At 41.2% G+C, this 23878-nt stretch overlaps 1 protein-coding gene across 3 annotated transcripts in view; it reads right to left on the bottom strand.

The window, feature by feature from the left end:
• The window catches only part of GALNT9 (polypeptide N-acetylgalactosaminyltransferase 9), a 130714-nt gene that overhangs the window by 90482 nt on the left and 16354 nt on the right, over nucleotides 1–23878 (bottom strand). For all 3 annotated transcript variants that reach the window (XM_030959163.1, XM_030959161.1, XM_030959162.1), the window contains one exon: nucleotides 14889–15069. In XM_030959163.1, the coding sequence (XP_030815023.1) occupies nucleotides 14889–15055 (167 nt within the window). In that variant the 5' untranslated portion in view covers nucleotides 15056–15069. The remainder of the gene's footprint in view (nucleotides 1–14888; nucleotides 15070–23878) is intronic.

Below are 23878 nucleotides of genomic sequence, written 5' to 3'. Positions count from 1 at the left end.
GAAAAATTTTTGAATTCAAGGCTTGCTCTTACTTTCTCCCCCTGTTTTGCAGCTCAGGGACATCTCCTAAGAACATATAGTATAAATACATTTCCTATATATTCATTATCTACTCAAATATATATTCATTTCCTATGAACACATAATATAAATACAGCTGTGAACAAGAGAGCAGTGGTACAGAACACTGATGCTCTATGCACCATGAGAAAAACAGCACATTGTGCTTACAAGTAAGGTAAGAAGAGAAAAGAGACATTTTCAGAAAAAGCCTTGAAATTATGGTGATAACAGAAGATACCTTCACAGTCTGTGGTCCTTATGGAACAGCTTCCATTTTGAAATATCCTACAGCAGAAAAATCAACACCTTCTTCCTGAATTTGTTTGGAGAATTGCAGGTACAAGATACAATGCAATTCTTGCTGGTGCTGTCAGTCTGAGGAAATCCACTACAAGAACCTTTTCTCCATCTTTTCTCTTATACAGTGATGTTGATGAGAATTTTCTCAAGAAGTGAGATCTTAAATCTACTCCATACTGTGGGAATTCCCACCAGCTTTCTTCACATGCTCCTTGACATATTTTTGCTTATTTTGCATCCAAAAGTCTAGGAAAGAAATCCCCTACACTCACCAGAAAGAAACCAGGCCAAGTCCTTGCACCTGAGCTAACCTCAAACACTTCCTGTATCAAGGAAAAATGTCCTTTCACGTCAACCACAAACAAATGACTGCAATGGGCAATGAGTTTTCCAGAACATGTCTGGTCATGGGAATTTCCCACATTCCCAGGCTGGACAACTGGATTTGATGTCTGTAGGATTTGCAGACAGAAGAACAGCAGCAGCCTTCCTAAAATAACTGTCTTTTGTACCTTAGGACCCTTCACTGTTCTGTTTCCTACAGGAAAGACCAAATTTACAGGAACTTCTGTCCTGTAATATTTCTGTGAAGGAGAGAGCCCTTTCAAGCTGGACACAGGTAGGTTAAAGCTCTCCATCAATTTTCAATAACACCCATTGGACAAGGGTTCCCTGGGAATGACAGATTTGTTTTTTGTTCTTTTTCCTTTCCTTTAAATTCCAGGCCAGTACAACTGTGACTAATTGCTCTGCTCATAAAAACCCAACACATGTTTGTGCCTTTTGTTTTATAACACGTTTGCTCTATTTGGTTTAATTCCTCCTTTCTCCAAGCAAATTATTTTTATATTTATAGTAAAAAGCCCTGAGAACTGTCAATCAGTGACTGATAGCACACTCTATATGCATAGTTAACATATGCAGCAAGATGACTCTACTTGTAGAGAATATTAACCCTTATATTTAAGATTATTAGACTCTTCAAAAGTAGCTGCTGCACACATAAAATAAGAGGCCTTCTATTCCACTGAGCTATTTCTGGTTTTCCTCAGGCAAATAATACCAGAAACATGCCATTATGTCTAATACCCTTATTGATTTATACATATAAAAATGCTAAAACTAGTTTCAATCACTTTTAAAACAAGCCTCTTTATTAACATGAAAAATGGCTCAAAGCTCGTGCTCACATCTTTCTGTAGTAAAAAGTCTTTGCCTGTTTTTTTTTTTTTTGGTAACTTGAGTTACTAATATGTTTTGAAATACCATCTGTAAAAAATTTCCACTCTATCCCCCAGTGTGCCTGTCCGGATCTGCCTCTGGCTGTATGCATGCTGCATCACAAAGCATTAGGCTCATTGGAAATTAATGGAGAGGCTGAAATCTGCTTTCAAATGCTTTCCAAAAATCCCCAAAGAAAACAGATCCCCTGTGCAACTTTATTTTTAATGGTGCTGCACTTAAATTTAAGGAGGAGCTGAGCTAAATTCCAAGTGACATGTATTCTGCCTCGTTTTAGGTGATTAAAACAAATGGCTTGTTTAGTGATTCTCAAGATTTTGCAAATATCTTTGCCTCTGCTCCAACTGGATTCTTAGCTTGCATCCTTTTAAAGTAAAAATTAGAAAAAAATTGTCTTTTAAAAAAAGCCATAAAGGCAGTCTTAGAAAATTCTGCTTTGAGGTTGGAGAGCTCTCTGAAGTTAAGTGAAATATAAAAATTGGTGAAACTGATGAAACTATATTAAATAAAAGCCAAACAAAAGGCATTGTGTCAATTTGATTTGAAGATCTTATCAGCAAACTACATTCAGGAAAACACTACCTTTTGTGCAACTTTTTAAAAACTTAATTTTGGGAACTATGTTGTCTGTGGGGAGGAGAGAATATATACTCTAATTTCAGCTTTCCCAACACTAAAATCTCATATTTCAAACAGGGAAAGTTCACAAAGAGCCATCCAGAAAGCCAGATAATGTTTTCCAGGGTGCATTCACAAAATTGGCTGCTGACCAGTGTCCCCACTCCTTGTTGCTGCCACCAAGGGTCATTGCTCTCCCGCAAGCCATGTGAAGCCATTCAGCTGCACTTCCAGCAGTGCCTGTTAGCACTTTTCCCATCAAAGAAGTAATTTTCCACTCAAGGTGATGCATCAAGATCCCAAAAAGGTTCTTTGTGGCAAAGGGATAATTAATCCCAGCGTGTCTGCAGGGAGTGAGATGGTAACAGCCCAGATACCCAGCAGCAGGGTCCATATCTGAGGGCACCACCTCCTCTGAAGCTCCTCTCCTATTGCCTACTGAGCCCGTGCCAGACATAAGGGAAAAGCAGTGGAATTGGTGAAATCAAAGGAGTTATTTTCAATAAATAATGCATAAGAGTAAACTCACCCTTTTCCATTTGCACAGAAGAGTTTGCTGTACCTTTGAAGCTATTTGTTATTCAGATAATAATATGTAAATACAGGAAGTTATCCTTGGCTATTAAATGTACTGCAAGTATTTAACATTAAAAATTCCAGATACTTTTGTTTAATTTTGACTATCTCTCTGCCTCAGCTGGTGTTGCTGGTGCTGGACAGAGGCTGAGTATCAGAGTGTTACCTGGAAATGTAGGGCAATAAAAAAGTTTTCAAGGTAACTGCTGCAGAGCTCTTCATGAATTTCATTAAGGGTTTGCTGTCATGTTGCAGTGTAGTGGTAAGGAGGAGAATAGAGGAATGCAATATTTTTCCACTATCACTTCAGCTAACAATGTTATTTATGGTCTGGGGAGGATATACAACCACGTTTGGCAAACAATCCCTTCTTTAATAGGCTCCAGCGTATTTCACAGGAGACCGGCCTTAATCTCTGGTCAAATTCAGTTATGCAGCAGAATGTTTCTTTCTACCTATGTACAAATACAGGATAGTTGGAGGAGTGAACCACCAAATGGGAGGTCAGCCATAAACTGGATAAACTCCACCACCGCCTGCCAAAATTGTAGTGGGAAGCTCTTTAATCCTGACTTGTCCCACCTGTTGCAAGGCTGGTTGTAGCCCAGCAAGGTAATGCTCCCCTGGTAATCACAGCACTTTTCTGAGGTGGTGCACAAGCTCATTTGACTAACCAGCAATAGCCTTGAAGTGTTTGAACAGTAGTCACGGGCTTCCTCCTACTTTAAATGATCAATTCCTATCAGAGTAAAAACAGAACCAAGTTTATGGTATGTGGGAGGAATTATGGTTCAAATAGAGCAGTGTTCCAAGAACAAATGCATAAAGAACATTGATTTAGCCCTGAAAATGGGAGTATTAAATCCAGGATGTTTAGATGCTTTATATGGGATTGAGGAGAGAGCCTGGTGGCAGCAGCTGAGTGTTCATAAAAAGTCTGAGTCAGGCAGAGAGGACAAAGGAAGGTGCATGTGCTGTGTGTGGGTAGGCAGCTGCCTGACAATCAGATGATGGAGCACATCCAAAGCTCTCCATGAGCTCTAGGTCAGGATCCCATAGGATAAACCATTAAGCAAGAGCAGCCAAATCCTGAAGTGCAGATGGGACTTTACTCTCCCCACATCCTCTTCCCCAGTGATACTTGCAGGCTTGTTCTCTATGCATTACAACTGCTCTGTGAAATGTCCTGTTCAAGTAAAGCACCTGAGCTTGTCTTAACTTCACTGAGGTTATTCATACACTTAAAACTAGGAACATATTTAAGTGCTTCATTGGACTGGAGCCTAATTGCACTTTTATAGCTTTTGTTTAAATTAAAGGCTAGTTAGAGGTGAACAGCACAGTATTGGACAATTTCATGCACTTTAAAGTTAAATGTTAACAACAGTTCCCTTCTAACTATTTTTATTGCTTCAGTTTGTAGAACTTGAGAAAACTCTTGTGTTTTTATTTAGCTTTGGTTACATTTAGAAATGAAAAAAGTTTTTTAAAAAGTCCAGCCACATTTACTGTCTAGCACACAGCTAATACCTAGAGCACACACTTTATAGGAGCAAAACAGTGCAATGCATGGGGATTTTTTATATTTATGAGCTCTTATCCTAATTTAAAGAAAAAACAGGTCAACATGTGCTTGCTTTTCACACAGGTTGACAGAAATTAGGCACACATCCTAGACCAGGCAACAAACTTAAGTAAAGCTGTGAATTTGAGCAGGCCAAGGACACTCGGAGCCTTTTCCTGGCTCTGAGATTTGGCCATTGCAGCACTTCACTGTTCCTGCCCAAACCAACCTGCTGAGAAACTACTGCCCTCTTCACTTCATGTTGTCTGGTATCTTTTCTATCTTGTCCACAGACATTTTAAATTCACATCCTCAGTGTTTGCAGAGTTAAATTAATTTGCCACCACAGAGAAAGGCAGGAGTGAGCACCATCACCTGTGTGCCCAGCAATCCTGCCCTTCCTCATCCCTCATCTGCAGACACACACATTCAACCAGATCCTTCCAGGCTGTTTGCTCAGCCCTGCACTCAGAGAAACTTTCCCCCCAGTGCTTCCATGGATTCCCAGCTCTGTCAGGCAAAGGAGGGGAGTGCTCCTCTCTGAGCAAACAGAACACAAATTCCCTGTCTCTGGGTACATGGGTTAATAACTCCAAGGCAACAAGGCAATGGAGTAGCTGGAGGTCAAGCATTTGTTTTCAGGCAGTGTAAAAAATACAGGAGCAAAGCTTCAATGTCATTTTTATCTTGGGTTTAATGTAAACTTCCCCATGACCCTCTGGGAGAGCTGTGTCCCAATGAAACACCCACAGCAGGGATGAAAGCTTGCTCCAGTCACTGAATGAGACAAGTGCTCACTTTGTGGATGGAAATAACTAAAATTTATGCCTTTCCTCTGAAATTTTAGGGGTACAGACTAACTTAGCAACAACACCCCAGGGTATTTTAGTGCACTGTTTTAATTATTATTGCTGCTATTAATATTCCACCATTACTCAAGTCTGAGCCAATGTGTCTGCCTGAGAGGTGTGTTTCATACCACCCCAGAGGCCAGCCCACTGCTGGGGCCTTCAGAAGACAAAATGCATAAATGCAGACTAACAGAAGTCTGGTAGCATAGAATAAATAATATACTCACCCCCTGGAGCAAAGAAGAAAATAAACTAATTAAGGAACTATTTGACAACCTGAAGGCATCTCACACAGGTAAAATGCAATTCCAGAGGGTTTCTTTTCTAGAAGCTGAGAAACAGGGAGCTTGTGCAGAAGCAAAACACAGAGATGATATCTCCAGTAATTTAAAGCTGCCTGGAGCCTCACTGATAAATCCTGACACACCAACACCACCTGAAATTGTGGGTGCACTTGGACCAAGCTCCTTTGGTGCTGCATCCAGCCAGGTGGCTGGGTTGTCTGTGGTTTGGTTTAGAGACCACAGCAGAAGGTCTAGAAGCAATGCAACAGAAGACAAGAACATTTCAGAAAGCAGCAGGAACAGAAAATAGAGTCCTCACACTTGAAAATCATAAAACTTTCGAACAGCTGAACTGGCAGGTGCTGTTTCAGAGAAACCAAACCTTGGAAGGCATCTAGATCAAGCTGACCAAGACGGAGCTAACATTTGCCAGCCTGTATCTGTCAGGTACTTCTGGCTCTGGCTACTTTTAAGAGTCTCTCACTTTTATTAGCACTAAATTCACTCAAAACAGGAGACACAGGCAAAACAAGCACGAACTGACACTATTAAAATGAAACACTGCATCAACCTGGAGTTCACAATTCAGTTTTATTTCAGGCAGAAGAGTAAATTGTCTGACATTTTGGCCTGCTCATGTTTTTACCACAAAGACACAAACAACAGCAACAACTAAAAAACCTTGAGATTATATGACCTGAAACCTTGACTTTCCTATGCTATGAAACCTATCCAAACAAAATAGGAATAAGAACTCACTAATTTTTAAAGCTACATCAGGAAGACATCCAGAGATAACATATATCACACTGTCAGCAGAACTAAATTTGCATAAACCTTTTAAGAAAGAAATGGGAAATATTATTTCAAACCGTTAGAACTCCTTCAAAGCCCTGCAAAGAATCTCAGGTATAGTGTAACAGAGGCACATGCAAGGAAACATAAAAGGAAAAGAAATACCACCCTGAATTCATTGCCTGTCTTGTTCTGTTACTTCTTTTTATCCTGTAATGTGATATCATGGAGTGTAACATAACATGACAGTTCAGAAATTTACAGGAATATCCTTTTCTCCCTGGAAGTGATAGCAGGCAACAACCAGCCATGGGCTCAGGGGAGGCAAATGAAAGAAATTCTCAAATGCCAGCACACAGCTGCAAGTCCTAGCTGGATCTCAGCAGTGCTTCTGCACTACAGATATGCATTTACCTATCAAAGAGCAGCTCACAGAATTTGTGGACAGCACCCCACCATTGCTCTTCTTTAGGAGGAGATACTCTTTCTGCCATGGAAATACTGTGGCTTTCTGGTTTCAAGTTCAAAAAATTACCACAGTCTCTAAAGCATGCTTTAAAAGGAAAACAAAAACCAACCAGTGTGCTTAAGGTGAATGTGCAGGTCACACGAGACACATTTAGTGTGAGGATTGATGAGAAAAAACTGAGGGATGCAAAGCAGCTTTTTGATCATTGCTTCTTTTCCTCCCAGCTGCCCAGGCTGCTCATGCTGGCAGGTCATTCTTCAGTGAGTGCTGCTAGTACAGAAATCTGGTCCTGTTTCTGCATGCCTTGGAACATGCAACACTTTGGGCTGGATTCACCTGCAATCCTGTTTGGGCTGGATTCACCTGCAATCCTGTTTAATCTGGCTGCCCATGGCTCCTGAGGGAGGGACTTGCAGAGGACATTACACCCTGCACATGATAAGCGCTGCTGCCATGGCATCTCCATCCTCTACACAGGCAGCCAAGTCCATCAGCCCAAATTAGATATCTAATTTCTAGTCCCTGTTATGCAACCCACCTTAGGTAAACTATTCATGTATTCAAGAGTACATCCTGGTGCAGACAAATTGCAGGGAATGGCTCCCAGCCTCGCTGCATTTAAACACAACATTGCAATCAGTTATTTTTCATACTCCCTAGTTAATCAAATTCAGCCTTCACTAAATCTACATTTATTAGTGCTGACAGTCATGCAGAACTTGTCTTCAACAATTAGTATACACAAAGGCACTGCAAAAATGTAGAACTGGAAAATTACTGTGTTTGAACATAAGGTGGCTTTTTGGAAAAGGTTGTTCATTTTTATGGTTCTTTTTAATTTAGCCTTTCTGGTGCTCCTTTCATCCCATGGGTCAGTGTTAATAATCAAGACCTATGTTATACACTTTGCAGTATAATTAAAGTCACTACTTAATTGGAAAGCCTAGCACTAAACAAAAGGGAATCAATAATGAATCTAATGGGAAAAGCCAGAGAAAACATCTATTGAATATCAGAAATAACTGTGAGACACTGCCATGTGTCCAGCACTGCTGCTATGGAGACAGCATGGAGCCTGCTGATGGGGAGGCTCTGCTCATGAGCCATGTCCTGCAAAACACTCTGGTGCTGGCCTCAAAAAGGGGATGGAAGCTTTCTCAATATCTTTTTGATTATTATTGGGAAACACAGTCACTGTTTTAACCTGTTCCTCAGTCTTCTCACTGGAGTAATTTAACATTGCACAACTAACTAAAAATACAAAGACCTAAAGGTGGTCTGGGATTTGGGAGAGCAAGGTTTGTGCCCACGTTCCACCTAATCAATCATTATTTGTGCCGGGTGAGCAAAGCTCCAGCAGAGGTTGGGAGAAGACCCAAAATACCTTCACAGACAGGGTCAGGTCATGACTCCAGGACTCAGTGACAGAGGGACTGTGATGATACAGAGCAGTACCTATGATTTCCTCAGAGTTTCCTTGCCCAGCCAAAGAAACAGGTGATTTTTTTCCTCTCCTTTGAGGGCTTTATACAGTTCCAGCCTGAGCCCCTTACAGCCAAACAAGAAGCATTTCTCAAAAGGCAGAGACAAGCCTGTGGCATACACAGGGACACACAAATAAGCACAGCTGGCCCAGGGGCAGCACTGTGAGTGAATTTAGGTTGTCAGCTGATATCCCAAATGATCTGAGTCAGAACTACAACACCAAATGCTGGGCAGGAGCTGGTCAGAGCCCAGCTCACTGCAGAGGAGGCAGCACAGGGATTTACTCAGTCCACACCAGCTCCTCCTGCTCCTGGGCAAGGCAGAAATCAGCTGAAATTGGCTGCATCTCTTTGTGGCTGCATCTCCACTTGTTCACACAGATAATGTGCATGCAAAGGTGCTGTTTGTAGGGGATTCACAGCCCGAGGAAAATGCCCAGCCCATGTAACTCGACAAAGCTACATAAACTCCCAGAGCATGGGTCTGCACCCCTCTCCTTCATCCTGCTCAAAATCCACATCTGGACATTGATTTGGGATCTAATTAAAACACTTCAGTAGTTTCATCTCTTACTGAATTTCCCTCCAATAAACAATCTTACTGTTGCCCAGAGGTAATTCTGTCTGCTCCATTTTCTCTCTCTGTTTTTTCCTTCTCTCTGTTTCAATTTACGTCATGTGTTCAGAGTCGCCAAAAAAAAAAAGGACTTTTCAGAATTTTAGCATGGTTTTTAGATTGATTTAGAGTGGGTGCAAAAAAAAAAGTCTAATGCTTTCCTATGAAAAATAAGCCTAATTGAAATCAAAATATCATGCCTATGCTTTGATTGTGAAACACTGTTCTGCATAAAAAAACCAAAATGCCTAATTTCAATTAATGTTTCATTTTACTGTGACCTGATATTTAATCTGAAAGTATTGGTAGAAGCTAGTAATGGGAAATTCATCATTTCAAGAGTGATTTTTTTAATGGGAAACTACAGGTTTCATTGGTCTAAACTCTTTGTTTAAAGATTTCACAGAAGATGTTCAGCCTAACACAAAATATTTTTAGGCGATTTTTTTTTTCCACTTGTCATTTTCTGCTAATCAGAAATTCTGATTCCTGGAAAGCTCTGGACTTCAAATATTCCTTGTGAAAAGGCCCATTACACTGCACTCTGGTTAACCTGGAAAGGGTCTGTTTTAATTTGGAGTTTCTTGTGTGTCACTTCTCTAAGTGGCTCAAAGAACATCCAGCATCCCCAGAGGATCTGAAAAAACGGGTCACGAGGCAGAGCAAGAAGCAGTGGTGGGGAAAACCAAATAACCCCAGACCCAGCCTTGTCCAGTGCACTGATCCAAAAGCTGATGCTCTCTGAAAGCCATCTGCCTTCGTGCCCTGCTCCTGCAGCCACGTCCAGCAGAGCATGGGGGTCATCCAAGCCCAGCATGAATGACCAGGGCCGTGCAAGCCCAGCACAGAGAAACTGCAAACACACCCATGATGGGACTCCAGAGAGCTGCTGACTGATGGCTGAAACAGCACAGGGACTCCCCAGAGATCTGCTGCCCAAAGAAAGGGTCCAAGTTGAAGGTGGTGGTTCTGCCTTCAAGGACAGCTGGAGCTCAGTGCCACTGAGGAGCATCTCTGGGAGCAGGGCTGCTCCCCAGCTGCTGGCCTCACTGGAGCTGCTGTTATTAAACCTTTGAGTGAACAAATCAGAGGTCTATTTACCAAGCCTGCCCCCTTGGTAACATTATTTGATCAATTCCGGAATTCTTTTTGATAGGTAATTAAAAAAGCTTTTCCTTAGGTATGGAGTGGATTGAACCATTAATTACACTTCACAGCCCTAGAGATGCAATTCTTTTGCTATTGTGAAATGTCTATGGCAAACCACAAAAAATGCTTGCCTCCATAAAAGAGCTGAATAAATGAAAGCAATTTCCTCAAGACCCAGATTTCTCTGAGTTTTATGGCTAAAGACTTGAGTTGCCACAGCATTAATAAGTTTGTTCTTTAGGGCTGAATTTTCTCAATACAAACGTCCATGACTGTAACACAAAGAAAATATCTTCTTTGGCTGATAGAGCCAGCAGACTGAATCCATATATTAATATTATTGTTATCACTGAACTGCCACAATGCACTCTGCATCCAAGTTGCTCAAAAAAAGATCAGTTAAATTAAAGATCCTCACCAAGCAGCGACAATTTTGTGTAAAAGCCAATTTAGCCATTATGGAAGCTGCAGGATCATATTAACTTTTCTCAAAAGTATGCATAATGCATGACAGCAAGTGGTTTTGACAAGTGCCTGAGTGTGTGTGTCTGCGTGTGTGGATGTGTCCTGCATGTAAAGAAAGCCCTGAAGTAATTTAAGTTACAAAGTCAAGTGATAGAAAGATAGAAAATGCTGGATTTACAGGTGTTGCACCTGTTCAATTCAACCCCTTGCTATCCAGCCCGTGCATCAAAAAGAGCAGGGGAATTGATGTTATCCTGAGAGACAATGCTGTTGTTTGAAAGCATCTGGTTAGCTGACACTTCCCAATTTTCCAGCATGCTACACTGTAAAACAAACAGCTTTTGTAAGTTTGGGGGCCTTTACCCCTGTCCTTGAATGATATTCCCTAAGGTTTTGGACATTTCCACTTTCTTTAACTTTGATAAAGTAAAAATCCACTGTCACATGGGGCTTCAACACCTCTGCCTTCATGCATGACAGGGAAGGGTTGAGTCTGATCCTTTGTTACTGAGCAGGGGCTGATATTTTGGCTAGAGCTGGCAGCAGTGGAGGCTGTTATTCCCCAAAAAGGGCAGGAGGATGAAAATTCTGCCAGCCTGGTGTAGCCACACAGGGAAACCTGCTCTCCTCTGCCCAGTGCCTGCAGGGGTTTAGGTGGCTGATCCTGGGAAGTGCAAAATCTCCACCAAAATCTCTCTCTTTATTGCTTCAGGTCGAGTTTTGACTATTCAGCCAAACATTTTCCCTTTGGCATTATGGTAAGAGAGGCAAGGACAGAGCCCAGCAGATTTTACAGCATTCTCAAGGGCAGGATTCAGGACAATTCTACACCTAGACATATTGGGAGGGATAGCTGCCAGCAACACAAGTTCTTATGCTTTCCTACACACAAGGTTCATTGGCATCAGGAGATTATTTTCACTTAGTGCTCAGGTTTTTTCAATTATGACACTCATTTTATATATGGAAGAACATATATGGAAATTACTCCAATAACACTTCACCATCAAATAACACTTCTCCCAGAGAACCACAGAACAAGCTCTAGCTTAGCCGTGTGCTTGCACAACAAAAATAACCTGTTCCTTACAAGAAAAGCTTCTCTTTCTTCCATTTCATAGAGGAAATAAGATGTGTTGGTGAGGGCTAGAAGTCCTGCTAATACTTTACTGCTGTGAAGAAAAATCAGGACATTAAACATTCTGAGCTCCCTGCAACATATTTTCTACAGTGGTATAGACCTTGAAAAACTTAAAATAATATATTATTTAGATAATATAATCTGATCATATAATCTCTAATAGATATTCAAAAATCTCTGATATTGAGAAGAAAAAGCTGGGATATATTTATCATACCATGCTAGAATCAAACAGTAATTTTGTAATTATTGTGTGATTGTAATCACAAGCAAGAAGTTTACTGCTATTGCCTCTGTTTGGCACACAAACAAAATTTGCTGTTGTCTTCTGTACCAACAGAAATTCGTATCCTAAAGAAAAGGTTTCTGAGCTAAAAGGAATAAAAGCAGTGGCAGCAGCAGGTAGGAAAGCAGAACAAAATGTGAGAAAAGCATCTTGAGGGCAGGAGTGCCCACCCAGGCTTGAGGCTTTGCTGCAGTGGAAGGAACAGGGGGAGGTGACTCCAATTTAGGAGCTTCTTGGTCATGCTGGCTGACTCCGCACCTCTGTAGTGCAACATATTTTTTAATTTGCTGCATAGGGATGAAAATACCTCCCAAAAAGCAATTAAACTGCCAAATGTTTATGAACCTATGCTTGTAGATGGAATAGAAGGCTTATTCTATCTGAATGAGAGAGTGGACAACAGCAAGAGGGGAGTTCAAATGAAGTAAAATACAATATTTCTCATCAAGCTTGGAGTATTACAAGTCCTGAGTTTGCATACTGAAATCATGTTTACTTTCATAAATTGTGTCTGTTAAATGTAGAGTTGAGTATAAATTCTCCCAGTTCATATCTTTAATACTGGTTTGTGAAAATACATAGATTGAATATTTCAAATGGAAGCCAGAATGGGGAGAAAGTAGAGTTTAATACTTTGGGAATGCAAATTCAGATGTTTTTATTCACAGTCTGGCCATGGACTTTGTACATGGCCTTGGACAGTGATTCTACCTTGCTCCTCAATTTAAAAATGAAAAGCCCTCTCCTTTAAAAAATGAACAGTTGTGGGCATGACATGAATATAAAGCACGAGCAAACTGACAAGCTCAGCAAAGGAGAGGGGAGACCACTGGGCAAGTGTGCACACAGAGAAACTGGACAAGAGTGGGATTTCAAAGCCTGTCTCGAGCTCATGGAGGTTCAGTTCTCTCCAAAACATAATCAGAGTGTCTAAACCAAAGAGTCAAGCTCAGCTTTGGTACATGTCCTCCTTGTGCTGGGGGCCACAGAGCTGGGTGCAGTTCCAGCGGGGTCCCAAAAAATGGAGCAGAGGGGCAGAATCCCCTCCCTTCCCTGCTGCCCATGGGGAGGGATGAGCCCAGGACACATTTGGCTCTCTGGACTCTGAGTGCACTGGGCCATGCTGAGCTCCATGTCAACAAACACCTCCACATCCTCCTCAGGACTGCTCTCAAACCTTCTAAGTGCGCAAAATCTTCTTATACAAAGACCTTCTACCTTCTCCACACTCTCACTCATTTTCCATACAAATTCAGTCTGAAGGGTTTTCCTGTGACTCATCTAGAGGCAAGTGCATCAATTGCAGCCTCTAGATCTAACTAGAACCACCTCAGGAGTGTCCAAACATGACAAGAAAGGCAGTTCTCCCAGTAACACAGATATTTAATCATGTGGCATGGCCTGATGAGATACCCACAATGAGAATGTCAAAAAGCTCATCTGAATGACTCATCAAAGCTCCCAAGCAAAACTGTGGGAGAGCATAATCTGAAGTGAAACATCCCTGCATTGCAAAGGGTCTCATGCCTCTGACAGCTGCTGAGCTGGATTTGAGCTCTGCAGCCTTTGCTTTTGCATTTCCCAGCAGAACACATCTCATTTATCCTCATGCCCCTGCCCACAGCAGCAAATAACAGCCAGGTCAAACCTCACCAAGCTCCATTTGGGAAACTTCACTTTGACTTAGGGTCTCTGGGCCAGATCTGATGCACAGCTCCAATATTTGCATAAGTACAGACTCCTCTTTCCCCAGCATAATTCCAAGATGGATTTTCATGATACATCAAGAGAGGAGAGATGAGACCATTAAACAAGTCAGTGTACATCAAATGTGGTATCAAGGCAGCAGACCGTTTTCTTTTTGCCTCTTCTGTTACCTGAGTTTTGGAGTTTTTTTGTAGCAAGGGGTTGAGAAAACAAATGCTCAGTCAATACTTCTGAGATCAGTTTAATATGTAACAGCTAAAGAAATTTGTAGTTAAGCTGAAGTTTGGTTTTTGGCAGCTTGAACTGCCTAAAATCCTAATTCAATTGCAATCTACTCACAGACCACAGCTGTTTAGCTTGGCTAAACTTTCCTCACCATTTAATAAGATACTTTTTTATTTAACTTTCAGTTCTGCCTAGGAGCCCCAGTGGGTCTTTTAAAACAGAAGATTATTATTAGAAATTAATTAAGTATTCTTTTCAATTCTGCCTCCTGAGAGCAACTAGGCATTGTTGCTGATCTCCTCTGCATTAAGACATTACTGATTGTCATTCATGGGATGATAGTGTGGATGTCTCATCTGGAAAATATATAACTCCATAAATATGAAAGATTTGAAAGTTATTTAATACAAAATATAATAAATCAGTGCAAATAATAAACATGTAATTGCAATGTCAAGCATAGCACAGGCGTGTGAAGACTATAAACAGTGGAATAAAAATAGACACACATTCCACAGACAAAAAAACCCTTACTGCAATTACAGGACCCCGATGGATTGCACTTAGTCCATGTTTCAGCACACTGCAAACCCTGACTAAACAATTCTAAGAATATCAAATGCAATTAAAGACAATTGATTTGAAAAGCTGGGGTTATTTTTAAGGGACCAGTGACTATGAAGGGTTTGTTGCACTGTCCCCCTCCCACTGCACTGTGACTACAGGAAGCACAGACTAAATCTGCCACCTCTGAAGGCTTTTTCTAAATGAACCAAACCCAAAAAGCACTGATATCCTGGTGTAATTTTTGATCTGAGGCATTGAATATGCATATTAATGTACTACTGACAGAATTAGCTATGCATTTAATTTGGCACTTCACGCTTGAGATGGCAGTTGGTTTATTTCATTTTCACTCAGCTCAGGGTATCTGTACAAGTAACTGATGTCATACTCCAGCCAGGAAGGGATGTGAGGAGAAGAGTGGCACCATGGGTCAGCAGAACAACAATCAATCCCTTACTCCAAATAATAATGCAGAATTCAACTTACTTTTTAGGTCTGTAGTCAGGGATGGACCTGTCCAGTGATATCCTGTCACTGAGCTGGGCATTGTAACCATATTCTTCATACTTAGTCTCTGATTCATGGCTGTCATCTCTCAGGGTAGCAGCCATTCCCCCCTGGCCCAAGCCTCCTGGACCTTCAACTAATCCCATGGGCTTTGCCAGACCTAAATGAAACAGATACAAAAAAAAAAATCAAATTATCAATATAAAGGGTATAGACAGAACCTCTCCTGTGACACAGAATGTTTTCAGATAAATGAGATCTGAACTCCCAGCCCTTAAACCCTCATGGCTCTGTGGAAATTATCCTCAGCTTCTCAAACCAAAGTCCAAATCAACACATCTTGTAGTATCTGTGCATAGTGAGCAAACTATAAAGAATCAATTAGCAGCTTTCATGGTTCCTTCTTTTTCCAAAATAGCTAATTATTGTTAAGATAATTAAGAAAAAATTTTCCCCATTAGAACTAGAGGGTTTCCCCATGTAGCCCATTAAAGCTTCACTCATTTTAAGAGAGAGATGTTGAACTTCTACCACATGTGGGTGTGCCAGTTTAACTCCACATTGATGTCAGTTCTGGTACCTGCTCTGTGACTCCAGGACACTCCAGCCCCGGTCCAGGTTTGGTTCCTGTGTTTGGGGACACAGCTATGGACTGGTCACCAGCTTCTGCTGGGTAAGAAACACAGGATAAATCTGATTTCACTGCCTGACTCAACAGATGGGTCATTTGGACTCAAATACACACCCTGCCCAGCCTGTTGCCACAAAGATGTGCTAAAACTATTTTAATGGAGCTGACACTCCACCTGGGAATCACTCCAGAATTCCTCTGCACTTCACATCTGACAAATGAAATATGTAAGATACTCAGCTCTGTAGAGCTCACAGCAGCAGAAAGTTTGGACACTCAGTAAGTGCTGAGAAATCAGCCAATTAACAATGCACTTACAGGTTTCTTTCACTGGTCAGCTCAAAAATAAAAACAAAACAAAACTAAACCAACATAAAAATGCTCATATGATCACATCACCAGGAACCTCTTCCATGGCAACAGGCATTTAATTTGGTGCTGAATCCTCATAAATAAGCTCCTCAAATATCCTGTGTTTAATGTCAAAGCTCTCCTTTCCAAAAGGCTGGCTATCAGCAAGTCATTATAAGTGACAAAGTTATTTATAATAACCCTGGGAACACCATACAGGAACGTGTGACTCTCCCCCAAATCATTTACCACACCAAGTAAAGCAATTAGAGCTTGACCCACTCAACATTTTTCAAATCAAGACTTTTTCAAGAGGAAAATGTCATTATTTCAACTAAATGATTAAAAAGAAAGAAAGGAACTGTCAGCATTTGGTAGCAACAAACACACATGGCAGGACAAACGTGGGACTGGCTTCTCCAAGGCCCATTAAGGAGGGCAGTTCAGACCCTTGTGAGGAAATTCTCTTGCACCTCACTGCAAACAATGTCCTTACTTGCTACAGCTCCATCACCATCTCTGTTTAATGACAGGACAGCCCAGAGAGACATTGGTTCATTACTGATCTGAAAGGGTAAAATTTTGCATTTTCTCCTGCAGTGTTTCTGACAAAATCCTGTGCTGAGATAAAGTGCAACAATACAAACAGTCACAAATTAACATAAAAGGAATTCTGCTACTGAATTTCAGACAGTGCTGACAAAAATACATAAATGCTGCAATCAGTGGTGAGTCAGGACAGATCTTGCTTGTGTTTGTATCTTTGATGCCTTCATGCTCCTCACCACCATGCACTGAAACATGACTAAAACTCAAGACTAGTCTGGATTTCAAACCAAAGAAATTCTTCCAGCTTATTAAGCGAAGCACTTCAATCCATGTTCAATATTCTGAAAATATTTTAGGGAGCTTCATTGTGAAGAAAATGGTAACATTTGTCCTTTTTGTTCCAATTTTGGATGAGAGGCTACTTGGCACTTTGACTTTGCTTCGGAAAAATTCGAACAGAGGGCCCTGCATGCCTGGCCTGACAATGATTCCTTGCTTGAGTAATTACAGAAATTACATGTCTGAGACTCCACATCTCTCCCCACTCAAAAGGAAAAGCAGAGCAGCCTAATCTTCCTGCATGATACAGACTTAGGCTTAACAGACACCAGCAGCAGTGATGCTGCAAGCTCTGCCTGACATGCCCAATATATGGAATCTAAAAGGGGCTCAGTTTCTGAGAAAAGTCACCCTCCAAAAAAGGAGTAAAATTAAACACTTTAAAAGTCAAAACCCCAGAAAACTTAACAGAGACTATGTCCTTGAAAGACCATAATGTGGAAATTCATTTGATGATCATTTGGAATCTTCTGGGCTAGGTTCTGATATAACATCAAAGCAAATTGAAGATGACTTCATTAAAATTAACTGACCTGCTTTAATGAAAGGGTCTCCAAGATGTGGTGTGCTCATTTGACTTGAAACAACAATCTAATTCCAGTGGTTGAAAACTTTATTCTTCATACTATATGCTCTTGCAGTTTATAGAACAAAACACTTGAGTCTTTATGGCACAAGTAATGTGAGAATGAAACTTCCAGCCCACAGGAGGCATCAAACACTTGGATATTTTACTTCTGAGAGAATTGGTTAGACAGCCTGCCAAACCATCCATGATGACAATTATTTCATATACCTTGTTCTAAATCTGATATTCTAGCTCTTTGTGCTGCTGATCTGATCTTGTTGTGGGAGGGAGTCATCCTTGTCCAACTTCCCCTCAGAGCATATTGCTGTGAGCTTTTTGCTCCAGCTACCAAATTGTAGCTTAGTCTGACTGACAGTTATCCCAGAAATGCAGTAACATTGACCAAAACAAAGCAGCAATTAAATAAATGATATCACATTGCTGCCTTCTTCAAAAAGAGCACCAAATTGTCTCTGGAAGGTCTTAGGAACAATGAATATACTGTATTTTATATATGTGCATGTGTGTGAGAGGCAGCAATTACAGGCAATGCTCCTCAATGCATGGTTGGTTAGCCAGAGCATGCCTCACATATTTCCATTGCATTTTCCATCTCAAAGTTGATTTGCTGTTGCTTCAGCAATTGTCTCCTCAACAGAGAGCTTTCTCCCATCACTTTCTATGTCACAATGATGACTTGCTAACCCCCAAATCACAGTTACTGCACTGGTCAGCCAAAAAAAAAAAAAACCACACAGAAAAGAAGTTTCATTTCAGCAGCATCTTCGCAAAAATAGGTTGGCATCAAGAATTGGGATCAGGGGACAGGTGATGGGATGAGCATCCTGAGCCTGGCTGAAGCAGAGGCTGCTGGTGAGCACCCCCAGCACATCCCCCAGGCCCCTATCTGATAGCACTTTTCTGTTTTCTTCTTGTTTTGAAGCTCATTGCAGATTTCCAGCTCCTTTCTCTTACCTTTGGGTTACTCACCTGCAGCCCTAATTCTCACCCATTTTTCCACAGCATCAGAAGGCAAGGCACAGAGCCAGAGCAAGGATTGAGATCATGGGGCCAGCTCTGAAATGGGGTTGTGCAGAAAGGGGATGCCCAGTGAGCAGCTATTCTTCAATCTATCTTTTCTTTAAATTTCCTGGACTAAAAATATCTGCAGCTGATACACTGGGAATGGTCATAGACTGCTCCATGCTGCAGATGACAATGAGGTCACAAATAATTAGTTTCTGTCATTCATTTCAAATTTATTGCTCTCACTGCAGAGATTTCTGTGTAGGACAGAAATTGGGAGAATGGAGAGCAGAACAAGCCAGACTTAGTTCCTTAACCAGATTAATTACTCCACAGGATGCATCATTTTCTAGGAAGAAAAGAGATCTTCTATTTTTCATCATAAACCCTGTCACAATGGGAAAAGTACTAAGGAGATTTATATGAGAAACTATGGCAAAATCTAGATCAGATTATGGCTGTGATTATTTTACTATCATTTTTTTTCTTATTTGCAACACAATTACAGGCAGCTGCAAATCAGGTTCAGCCAAGGTTCTCAGACAAAATTAAACTCCTGACAATTCAAAATAAAAATAAGTGATTGAAAACAATAATAGGATGTCAGAACAGTGAGAGAACTGCTGCAAAATCTCCAAAATGCCCTTGCTGGCCTGTCTCAGCCCTAGCTTGAGAAGGGCTCCAAAGCCAGACTTCTTTATCTACACTTACATCATCTGCACATTTGAATAGCTGCAGAAAAGTATTTCAGTTTCTAGCACCTTAAAAAGAGGAGATAAAACATTTTTTTCTTGAACACCTGCCATAGGTCAAAATCCTGACACAGTCACCCAGCAATTCTACCTGTGACTCCTGAAACACTGAAACAGGAAACATAAAACTTAAACAACTGTTTCCTTCCTTCTCCAATTATTATTTCTCACCTGAAAATACCACTGCATACCATGTAAAGCAATAAAAATCTTTGGATCCTAACTTAATTTAAAAAAAATCAGGGACAATAGAAATGCTGCATAGATTGAAACAACTGACTTTCAGCATTTCCAGTTATAGCTTTGCAAAGAAAAGGTTCAGAGATTCTGGAATAGGTTCAGTAACAGCTTTAACAAGACTCAGCTTACAATGTCTTTTTAAGCTATTTTTACATAAACCCACCTGTTTAGAGGCAGGAATTAAAGCAGTTGCAACCATTGAACAAGGCCCAGTGTTTCCACCTTGAATTACTGTATTGTGCTGATTTTTTGATCTTGTTCTGTTGCAGGTAGAAACTTCAGCTGAAGGTTACAGCCTCCAAGAATGGCATGGAGTGAAGCACTGATCTTCCTCCTTCAGGAGCTGCATGTCAGAATGAAGCAGGTGCGCAAGAAAAGCAGCTGGTTGGAGGAGGAGGAGGAGGAAAAGTGCAATACAGGTGAGCCATTCAACACTAAGCTAAAGGTCTCAGCTCACCAGCTGTTTATATCTTCATGTTAGTGATGCCTAAAAATAACTGTTAGCTGATGATTTCTAAAAGAGCACACTCACACCAGAGAAAGGCAATGTGGTGGAAGCAGCCCCTTTTCTCTCACACACAGCCCCATAATGGCATAAATTCAGTGAATGCATTGGCAGTTCACTGCGCCAATATTAAACCGGAAAAACTAAAAGCATTTTTTCTGTTGCAAGCACGAGGATCAAAAATTTGCAGAAAAAAAAAATCTTATTTGGAACTATTTCACTATTTGACAGTGTTTCAGCCAACTTTGCAAATAGTAGCATGCAGCATGGGGAGTTGCTGGTGTCTAGCTCATGATTCAATTTAAATGTTAAACAGAGCCTGGCCCTTAATTTCTGCATATCCCAACTTTCCATATCCCAGATCAGCTTCTCCCACCACGACCCTGAAGCAAGCCTACATAATATGTCAGATTTGCTGCCCAGAGAACTGCTCTGAATTTTGCCCATATCAAAAGGTGCTCACTTTCTGAGCTAGAAGGAATGCTGAATGTGGAGGAGATTTATTTTACATACAGCAACATTCAGCAAATCACATCCCACAGGGATACAAGCTCCAACTTTTGGAAATTGGAGAGCAACAAACAAAACCCCATCTAATTTAAGTGTCTCCAGCAGTTCCATTTATCTGAAACCCAAAACACAGTCTTTTTTTTTTTTATAGTTGTACTCAAGTTTGCTGCATCCTTGCTTGAAAAGTTTATGTCCCCTGGAGCCTGGTATCAGCCCCAAGAATCTCTGCAGATACATCAGGGAGAAGACAAACAGCATCCTGCAGCTGATGGCTTGAAAAGGACAAAAGTACAGCAACCTGTAAAGCTGAAGCTCTTGATATGCAACTTTTTGTCTCTAGAAACAGGAGGTGCAGTGGTTTTGTAGCTTAACCTCATCTCCAGACTTCCAGTGGGAAGCCTGAGACAGGATTTCTCAGTTTTGGTGCCCAGGTGAGAGGCAATGCTATAAAAGACATCCATCTGTGGGCAGGTGAATGATGGGGAAGGGATGAAGTGATTTGGCAGCTCTGCCTGTAGGGGGCCTGCTCCTTTCCCACCCCCAGCAGCCAGCCAGGCAGAGAGTGCAGAGCCAGGAGCCTGGGAAATTATGTGGATTATCTGGAAAGAGGACTAATATCCAACCCCTTGTGTGCTTTGCCATATGTTTCTTCTTCAAAACAGGGATTTTCCAGGTTGCAGAGAGCACTCTGAGGCACAACATGTGCTTATCTGTCAAATGCTCAAAATACATTTTATGGAAAATTCCATGAAGGTGCCCGGGGCTCTTCTCAGCAGCTGGACTGGAAGCTGACCCTTTTTCCATCCTACACACTCTGCTCCCACCATATTGATGCTCTAATCCTTAAATCCTCCATGGTAACTCCTACCAGGACGGGATTTGGCCAGGAGAATTTCTTCCTTAGAGTTTCCATAGCATGTAGTCCAGACTCAGGATACCTCTGCAGCTGATGCCACATGAGCCAAAAGAGCTCACGTAGTCCTTAAAATCCTAAATCCTACATGGTAACTCCTACCAGGACAGGATTTGACCAGAACAATTTTTAATCCTTAAATCCTACATGGTAACTCTTACCAGGACAGGATTTGGCCAGAACAATTTTTTCCTTAGAGTTTCCATGGCATGTAGTCCAGACTCAGGGCACCACTGCAGCAGATGCTACATGAGCCCAAAAAGACAGATCCCACCCCAAAGAACTCACCATCAATAAAGGCAAGAACCAGATGCAAGAAAGATAATGAAGAAAGGAGACATGAAGGCAATATAACAAGGTCAAGGTGTTTCTGAAATGATCCTTTTTGTAGAATAGCTTGCTATAAAAGCTCCCTAGTCATTCAGGTAATTTTGAGATGATGAAAGGTGGCACTTCTGTGTCTGTAGAGGGAAGGAGTCTGCCTCTGGTAAAGCTGCCCCATGCCAAATGCAAGATTTAATACTTTGAGGAAGAGGAGAGGAATATCTGAGGACATAAAAAGGCTGAGGTGTAGAAGACAGGAGCAGCAGGACAAACTGTGTTAGTCATCTTGGCACAACATGGAGAGGGATCTGGTTCAGCAGTGTTGACAAAAGGCCTGCTGGGGACAAAAAGGAACAGGATGTCCTTGCAGAGCCATGTTCTCTCTGGATCTGCTATTCAGTGGTGCAGCACACACACCACTGCCCTCTTACAGTTGCCTCATCTTTTGTTCCTTGGCTTCACAGAAACTGCAGCACTGCGTAGGCTACTGCCTCTCTAGACACAAAATTCATTAGTGCTTTTTAATTGGAAGAAATACTGTGTTTTTATGTACAGATATCTAATATCAAAAGTAATTGCTTTTATAGAACACTCATTTGGAGCTGGTTACCCCTTGAGATGAGAAAATGTATTCTAATTACAACAGATAATTCAGGAGGAGATAAACAGATTGAGGACTGGAAGGACCAAGAAATAGCAGCTGTACAGTCCACTGGAGATGAAGATAAAAGCTCATTTGTGAGGTAGGACACTGATCCCAAATTTACAGATAATAAGAGAGGTGCCAGAGTTTTGCCAGAAACTTGATATAAACAAAAATAGATTTCCTCCTTAAGCAAGGAAGAGCTATATAAGGATACATTTTGAGAGGCAAAATAAAAAGTCCCTACCCCAGATGCATAATTTTAAATTATGTGTGTGACTGATTTTTTTTTAATTTTCCTTTCAATGATCAAAAGTTCATTCACAGAGAAAGATCACTTTGTTATCTTTAAATAAATAACAGATTCTTCTAGAAGTTTTTAAATCCCAGATGACTCGTGGTTTTTGCTGGTGAAACATAAAATGTATTTTTCTCTTCAGGGCTTTGGAGGAAAGCCAGAAAACTCCTCTGGTGATGGCATAAATCTGGAGTTGAGGGGGAGGAGCTGAAATGTTGGTGTATCTGCCTGGCAGCCCACTGATATTAAAAGGAGACAAAATCTGAGTGTCATCAGTTTGGCACCTGTCCTCTGGCAGTGGCCAATACCTGAGGCTTCAGAGGAAATGAAACACAAACGATGAAGAACTTGGCCAATTAAACTCTGCTCAGTCCCTGGAAGCAGAGCTCCCTCTGAACCCCATAGGTAGGTAACTAAAGCCCTGAAGCATAATATTAGATTACCCTCATTATCTTAACTCAGACAGGTAGAAACAGGGCATAAAACTACCCAGCGTCCTTTAAAAGCCCAGCCACTAATATTAGATTCAATGGGCTCCTGCAGCAATGAATTCTCTGCTACTGTCACGGTCAGAGTGTCACCAACTCACATGAAATGGATCATCTGTATCAATATATTAGATTTTCTTTAATTTTTCCAGGGAAACAGAGGTGAAAACTCCTGGGTGAAGTGATCATTAAAACAATAACAGAGCCATTCTAGAGGAAGGGAGAGCGGCTTCTCCTTGAAAAGCTCCATGGTGCAAGAGCTAAAACTTTGGGGCTGTTTAATTAGATTCAGGAACAAGCTGGTTCAGCCAAGTTAAAGGGTTTTAATTTCATAAATGAGGAAAATATCATTTGAAAAGCAAGGAGTTTGCTTGTGTTAATCAAAGGTAGGGAGGGGAAGCAGTGGACCATGGTGGGAAGGGAGGTGTGACCCAAGGTCTGGCAGGATGGAGCCACAGCTGGAAAGCTGCTGTTGGATGCAATGACATTTCCTTGACCCTACAGAGCTGACTGCACACCTCTAATCACTAAAAACACCCCTTTGACTTCTGGTACAATTCTAAATGAGAGGTTTCCCACTGCTCTATTCTCAGACCAGCTCCACTACAACAGTCAATCCCACAGGCACAGGCTCCAAAAAGAAAAAAAAATATCTTTAAACACAAGGAACCAAATAAAAAATGTATCTAATTTCAGGTCCTATGCAGGTTCATACTGCTCTAGACTCTATTGTGCTGATAATAAAGTCCAAACTCATCAAAGGCTCTATCCCATCTGACATTGCCCAACCTGCCAAATTACTGCCCAGGGTTTACCCTCAGGTTTCTGTCTC

The sequence above is a fragment of the Camarhynchus parvulus genome, chromosome 15, assembly GCF_901933205.1.
Source record: "Camarhynchus parvulus chromosome 15, STF_HiC, whole genome shotgun sequence".
In the NCBI taxonomy this organism is placed as follows: Eukaryota; Metazoa; Chordata; class Aves; order Passeriformes; family Thraupidae; genus Camarhynchus; species Camarhynchus parvulus.
This window is presented reverse-complemented; position numbering and strand designations above follow the sequence as displayed.